Below are 7500 nucleotides of genomic sequence, written 5' to 3' on the forward strand. Positions count from 1 at the left end.
CCTCTAATAAATGGCTGTTTCTAAGCACCGCTTTCCCTTCCGTCTCTCTTTCAGAACAAGATGGCCAGAGATGGAGTGAGTATATGTTTCAGAATGAGCTATGAGTCTGATGAAGTTATGATCTGAGTAGCATGAAGTATAAATACATAACAATTATCTGAAAGTGCCAATAATAATAATAATACTACTAATATTATTATTATTATTATTATTATTATTATTATTATTATTATTATTATTATTATTAATAATAATAAAGAATATTCACACAATGAATTGCAGTCCTCAATAAATATAAATGTATGATAAAGCATATACTGTATATAAATATGTGATTAAGAAAATAAGCAGTTGATAATTGTTGGATCTTCTTGTCCTAACTCTGATCTCATTTGTGTTCTTAAAAGAAATTCGTAAAACTGTGATGTGGGATTTTATCATTTGTGATCTCTGGGTTGAAGTGTCTCTCCTCTTTGAGATGTGTAATATTCGGTGCTGAAAGACAGCATCGCTGTGGTTGAAATTAGTTGGGGGTGCCCGTTAGGTGCCCGTTTGGTGCCCGTTAGGACCTGGGCACCCGCTGACCCTCTGTCTCGTTTCAGTGCCCACTGCCCAATACCTGCTCCTGTGAAAAAGGAACGAGAGGTTCTCCTGGGAACCAGGTGAGTCCACTGCTCACCTGTGTAATCTGTGTGTAAAGTGGGAGTACTGCTCACCTGTGTAATCTGTGTGTAAAGTGGGAGTACTGCTCACCTGTGTAATCTGTGTGTAAAGCAGGAGTACAGCTCACCTGTGTAATCTGTGTGTAAAGTAGGAGTACTGCTCACCTGTGTAATCTGTGTGAGATGCACTCTTCTGTGTAATATCTGTGCAATGGGGAAGTAGTACTCATCGGTGTAAAAGAGAGAGTTCTTTGCTACATCAAGAAAATATCTTCATTCAAAAAACAAATGAAATAAAATGGACAACAAACCAGTTAGCCTTTTCCGTTTGGAAGGCAGTTGGAGTGACAGGTGTTCACTAAAATGGCGGTATGTTGTGTCTGAACCCCAGCCGCGTATTATCACAGTGGGGGGAGTGTTCAGCCTCAGGCGAGGTTTAGAGCGGACACACAGTCTGACTGAATCAGGTGGCGTTTGACCCCGCCCCTTCAGTGGGACTTCCTGTGAGAAAACTCCGCCCCCCCCGCAGCTGTAGCCGAGCACCCGGCGGGGGTGTTGCTACGGGCGACCTGGCGGCGGACAAAGCCGCCTGCTCGCTGGATTTCACCGTTTATTTGAGTTCTGATCTCCTGCAACCCGCGAGGTCAATGGGGGAACCTGGGTCCAAGGTCAAAGGTCATCCGAGGGGATTTCCCACAATGCAAGTGTAACTCACACACACACACACACACACAGCCGTATTTTCCCAGCTGTGTATTTAAAGGAAGTCACTCTTACCGAATCCAGCAGGGAATGTCTTTTCCCAAAAAGTGTCAAATAATGAAATCAGGAAGTGGACAATGGGCGGTGAATCTAAAACTTGCCCCCCGTCCCCGTCCCCCCACCCCCCACCCTGCAGGCTACATGAGTTTACACAGTGATACGGATGAAGTTGAGCAGGACAGGGTGGGGTGGGGACAAGGTTATTTTTTTTGGTGTCCTTTTCGAAAATAAAAACATGAGCGCTCATGGTAATTGTAAGCATACTTGTTGTTTCGGGTTGCTCGGTCTGAACCCGGTGCTTATGAATAACGACAGTGCAATCAGAGACGACCTTCAGCGCGAAACGCGCTCCCTTAACTGGCCTTTAAAGCGTGTGATGCTGTTCTCTCAAGCTGAGCTGTCACTTGTAAATCCGGCTTCTTCTAATCACGATCCGACGGCAAACCCGAACCGAGTTTCTTTTTCTCCTCTTTTTTTTTTCTCTTCCTCCTTTCTCTCTGCCCAGGGTAAAAAGGGGGATGAAGGGAAACGAGGGCTGCCCGGATCCAAAGGAGCGATGGTGAGCCCGGCTTCCCGTCCCCTAATCAATAATCGGGATGATTGATTACGCCAAGCCTGGGTCCGATCACTTTATTTCAAAACTCTGCAAGGGCTGTAAAATTCATGGCCGGTCACTGGCTGTTCTAAAAAAGAGAACATCTATCTCCAGTGATGTTCATTAAAAAAATCCCTCTCAAAAAGAGAACATCTATCTCCAGTGATGTTCATAAAAAAAAATCCCTCTCAAAAAGAGAGCATCTATCTCCAGTGATGTTCATAAAAAAAAATCCCTCTCAAAAAGAGAACATCTATCTCCAGTGATGTTCATAAAAAAAAATCCCTCTCAAAAAGAGAGCATCTATCTCCAGTGATGTTCATTAAAAAAAATCCCTCTCAAAAAGAGAGCATCTATCTCCAGTGACGTTCAGAAAAAAATCCTTCTCATGCAGTATATGATTGTGATATTTATTTTTTTTGTTAAGTCACACGTGTTGTCGAAAATTCCTTGGGAATCTTTCATATTCTTCCATCATCTCGAGAATTATAGCAGGGATCTCAAACGTGATTTGTGGAGGACCGTAGTTTCTGCTGGTTTTTCTTGTGTTTCACCAGCTTGTTTTGAGTCACACTGGCTAGAGTCCCCACACCTTCCAAGTCGTAATTCGTTTTTGCTGATTGAAAGGAACCAAACACAAACCTGCAGACACAGCGCCCCCTCCAGGACTGGAGTTAAACCTGCAGACACTGCGGCCCTCCAGGACTGGAGTTAAACCTGCAGACACTGCGGCCCTCCAGGACTGGAGTTAAACCTGCAGACGCTGCGGCCCTCCAGGACTGGAGTTAAACCTGCAGACGCTGCGGCCCTCCAGGACTGGAGTTAAACCTGCAGACGCTGCGGCCCTCCAGGACTGGAGTTAAACCTGCAGACGCTGCGGCCCTCCAGGACTGGAGTTAAACCTGCAGACGCTGCGGCCCTCCAGGACTGGAGTTTAACCTGCAGACGCTGCGACCCTTCGCGACTGGAGTTTAACCTGCAGACACAGCGCCCCTTACAGGACTGGAGTTAAACCTGCAGACACAGCGCACCCTCCAGGACTGGAGTTAAACCTGCAGACACTGCGGCCCTCCAGGACTGGAGTTAAACCTGCAGACACTGCGGCCCTCCAGGACTGGAGTTAAACCTGCAGACACTGCAGCCGTCCAGGACTGGAGATAAACCTGCAGACACTGCGCCCCCTCCAGGACTGGAGTTTGAGATCCCTGAGTATTTGAAATGCATATTTGCCCAGCGTGTGTGTGTGTGTGTGTGTGGTGTGTGTGTGAGTGTGTGTGTGTGTGTGTGTGTGTGTGAGAGTGTGTGTGTGTGTGTGTGTGTGTGTGTGTGTGTGTGTGTGTGTGTGTGTGTGTGTGTGTGTGAGAGTGTGTGTGTGTGTGTGTGTGTGTGAGAGTGTGTGTGTTTTTAACACAGACCTGTCATCCTTTGCTCTTCCAGGGGGAACACGGGCTCAACGGTCTCCAGGGAAGCGAAGGGATTCAGGTAAAAGCAGGTCCGGATCCCCAGTGGACCGGATCAGGCCCCTAGCGCCAGAGCTGGGAACCCTGATCCCGGAGGGCTGATCCGTTTCTGGTTTTCTGCTCGTGCCGTCAGCCGTCCAATGATTTACTGATGAGCTTGTGATTGACAGCTGAAGGCTGCTAATTAAGGGCTGTCCTGTGACGCTGCCACGCCTCTCTTTCTGCAGGGCCAGCCCGGGGGTCGGGGAGACAAGGTGAGAGCGGTTTTGCACGACCCACCATTAACCAGAACACCGTGTTCTCAAAGAGAAATACATCTGACAAACTGCAGTGCAAATAAATCTCGCTGCATGTATGCGTTGCAAAAAAAAAGAAAAAAACACGGCTTTCTTTTGGTATATTTTTATGTTGCTTTACACGTTGTACATTTTTCAGTTGACTCGCCATTCCGGAAACATTTGCTGCTTCTGAGAAATGTTCGGCTGTGTTCCGGAAGGCGCAACTGTACGCTTGGATGCGAGCGCGCGGCCGCACGCGCTCAGACGGAAGCAGTAGCATCGTTTAGCGGTAAATGGCGTGACGCTAATCAGCGGGCGCGCTCCCTGCAGTTTTAATTTCCAAATCGCACACCGAACGGTGACACGGCATCGCTCGCCATGTCGCGGCCGGGAGATTGGGGGGATGTCACCCGGGGGCAAATCCTCCAGGCGTATGTTATGATTCTTCTTCTTCTAATTCTTCTTCTTCTTTGATCCAAGGGGCAACGAGGGGAGCGGGGAGCCCCGGGGGAGAAGGGAGCTAAGGTACTCCTCCTCTCCGCTTCCTCCACATGACCTCCTCCCTGTCTCTGCCTTTCTTTCTGCGATCTGATTGGCCGTTCTGGTGATTTCCCGCAGGGTCCAGATGGGCCTGCCGGACCGCAGGGAGCCAGAGGAGAACAGGTACCCGCAGGACATCTTTCCGCTCGTCCGTCTTTTTCGAGACGCGCGTTTACGTAACGTGTGAGATGGCCCGTTCCCCCTCCCGAAAAAAAAGATCATCTGTTGTACAGCAGGGGAGCCCAGCTTTTTTGTTTCTGGGACGGGCCGGCATTTTTGGCTACGGCACCAAAATGCCTGATTGAACTGATCAGCGACTTGATTGACAGCCATGATGATGTGAATGATGTATTGAGTGCCCTGTTGCCCCTGGTGAGATGGTAACCTCAAGCCGGCTTGTATTTGCAGACGCCCTCCCCATCGGGGGGGGGGGGGGGGGGCGTAGGGTAGGAAGTCATTACCCCGTCTAACCCAGTTTCCGGAACGTGCACTCATGGAATGTGAACGAGGGATTATGGGTAAACCCGACCCCAGTCGGGGGAGCTGAATCTGTGAATCAAGCTTTGTGGCGTATTTTTCCAATACGAGGCCGCGCTTTTGTCTGATAGGATTAGCGTGGGTGGGGTGGGGTGGTGGGGAGGGAGGGAGGGAGGGAGGAAGGGGGGGCACGGTGGCTTGGCCACCCCCAGCATTGGTGTGGTGGCGAGGGAGGGAGGGAGGGAGGGGGGCAGGGTGGGTTAGCCACCCCCCAGCATTGGTGTGGTGGGGAGGGAGGGAGGGAGGGAGGGAGGGAGCGGGGCAGGGAGGGAGGGAGGGAGGGTGGCAGGGTGGCTTAGCCACCCCCCAGCATTGGTGTGGTGACCGCAGCTTCCATGGGGAGTTACAAATCGGGCTTGTGGAGTCAGAGATTCCTGTGGGGGTGTTGCTGGGGACTGTGAGAGCACTCAATCAGTTTCTCACCTAAAATTTTATTGGCGACGATGGTCACACGCAGTGGCCTCCAATTAGGAAGCTCCCTGGGACGGAATCCAGGGGGCACCATGCCTGCAGGTTATTGGCGGTTCACCACAGATGAAGTCACTGATTGGCTAAAAGGTCTCCGTACACCTTGTTTCCAAGGCCCAGATTGGCTCGCTGATTGGACGGAAACTGCTAAAACCATAGCTGGGTTATTGCAGGGGTCGAACTCTGTACTGTAAAATCACTGACACATGTTTAACATCGAGAGTGCAAAACCCACAAATCATCGACGTCTGAAGAGGACGCGCGGGCTCGGGCTCGGGCCCAGCGTGGCGTGGCGCGGCGCTACGGTGGATTTGTTCCAGGTCTGGATCCGAGTCCGGAGTTCTGAGAGGCTCACAGTCGCCCGTCTATTTCCCTAAAATTTCCCCTTCCTGCCCCGCAGGGCCCAACCGGACCGGCTGGCGATCAAGGACCCCCTGGGCGAGAAGGAGCCAAAGTAAGGCTGCCCACGCACATGCCTGCTCAACCCTCGTTTTATCTTCATGTTTTTGCATTGCCCCCTCTGTCCACGGGGTCAGTAATAACCCACTCTCCCCGGACCCCGTGTGATAAAGCCTCCTCGTTGGATTTTAAACTCGAAATCCACATTATTTATGTAAAAAACAACCTGTCATGCATGAATAAATCGGCGAATGACTGTGTTTTCCGACTTACAGTCCAGAGAGACTGTGTTTCTGAGACAGTCTGCACCGTTTGTTTTACAACAAAATTATTCTTTTTTTGCTGTAATAGTTGTGTGGAGATGTATTGATTATGACTTTTCATTACAGCAGGGTTATAAAAAGGCTTGTACGCTGATGGTGCACCGCTTTTATAAAAATATGAAAAGGAAGATGTTTAACTTCTTCTGATAGCAGGGTCACGCCGTGGAAGAGTTAAAATTTCATGGATTTAAAATTTCAAAACTCCGGGAGTTTTCACTGCTGTTCAACTCAAGACTGGGTCATTTTTGACCCTGAGGACAACAGGAGGGGTGAAAAAAATTAACGGGGTGCACATTTCTTCTAGATATTGAGAGACCACCCGCAACCTTCCCTGACTAAACTGCAAATTTTGAGGAAAGAACAGCCAGACGTGCTACATGCTCATATTGTGCTTTCATTGACAGGCTGAGCGTCCAGATGTTCCTCAGTTACACCTTGTTATTATTTGGCACAGTTTAGAACTCGAATCGTAGGTTTAGCCGGTGGTGGTGTTCACTGATAGTTAACTCGGTAAACCAAGGGTTACAGAGCACAAAACCAACCTGTTAACACGGTGGATTACACAGGTAGCTCACCTCACTATGAGGGTATTTCACAAAGCAGGATTACTAGGTTAGCTGGATTAACTGCACTGAGTAAAACCCGGAACCCTCCCAAATCTGGACGATGGACTGAAGTAAAAAGAGCTGCTTCTGGGCTCTGGGTCTGGTGACGCTGTTTTGTTTGTGTTTCTGCGCAGGGGGAGAGGGGGCCCACCGGCTTATCGGGATTACCTGGGAACCCGGGGATCGGGCACCCTGGCCCAAAGGTGGGGGGGGTGGCGGGGTGGGGGGGCGGGGCAGGGAGGGGACACACGTTCAGTCCCTGCACCGTTGCATTTTTTTCATCCGAAACATTCAATCACACGTTTCAGCGAGGGGTGGTCAGTAAAAGTGAACTGTCACTCACTCGCTGGTTTACATACCCTGACTCAAATACTCTCTCACTCACTCATTCATTAACAGACATAATCAGTCACTCATTAAACTGACTGACATACTCAATCATTCAGTCACTGACTGATATACTCATTAACTGACATACCCATTCGCTGACTGACATACTCAATCAGTCATTAACTGACTGACATACTGATTAATTAACTGACTAACATGCTCAATCACTCATTCACAGACTAACATACTCTCTCTGACTGACATACTCACTCATTAACTGACAACTGACATACTCAAGCACTCGTTCACTGACTGATGTACTCAATCACTCATTAAACTGACTGACACTTTCTCATTCAGTGACTGACATGCTAAATCACTTATTAATGGACTGACATACTCATTCACTGACTGACATACTCAATCACTCATTCACTGACTGACATTACATTACATTACATTACAGGCATTTAGTAGACGCTCTTATCCAGAGCGACTTACACAACTTTTTTACACAGCATTTTACATTGTATCCATTTAT

General features: G+C 48.9%; 1 protein-coding gene across 1 annotated transcript in view; it reads left to right on the forward strand.

Annotated features, from left to right (window-relative positions):
- The window catches only part of col28a1a (collagen, type XXVIII, alpha 1a), a 26008-nt gene that overhangs the window by 7069 nt on the left and 11439 nt on the right, over window positions 1-7500 (forward strand). Inside the window, exons 4-12 of the mRNA XM_035430656.1 lie at window positions 55-75; window positions 603-662; window positions 1930-1983; window positions 3457-3501; window positions 3707-3733; window positions 4238-4282; window positions 4376-4420; window positions 5703-5756; window positions 6764-6832. Coding sequence (XP_035286547.1) covers window positions 55-75; window positions 603-662; window positions 1930-1983; window positions 3457-3501; window positions 3707-3733; window positions 4238-4282; window positions 4376-4420; window positions 5703-5756; window positions 6764-6832 — 420 coding nt within the window. The remainder of the gene's footprint in view (window positions 1-54; window positions 76-602; window positions 663-1929; window positions 1984-3456; window positions 3502-3706; window positions 3734-4237; window positions 4283-4375; window positions 4421-5702; window positions 5757-6763; window positions 6833-7500) is intronic.

Source organism: Anguilla anguilla, chromosome 8, assembly GCF_013347855.1.
Source record: "Anguilla anguilla isolate fAngAng1 chromosome 8, fAngAng1.pri, whole genome shotgun sequence".
Taxonomy (NCBI): Eukaryota; Metazoa; Chordata; class Actinopteri; order Anguilliformes; family Anguillidae; genus Anguilla; species Anguilla anguilla.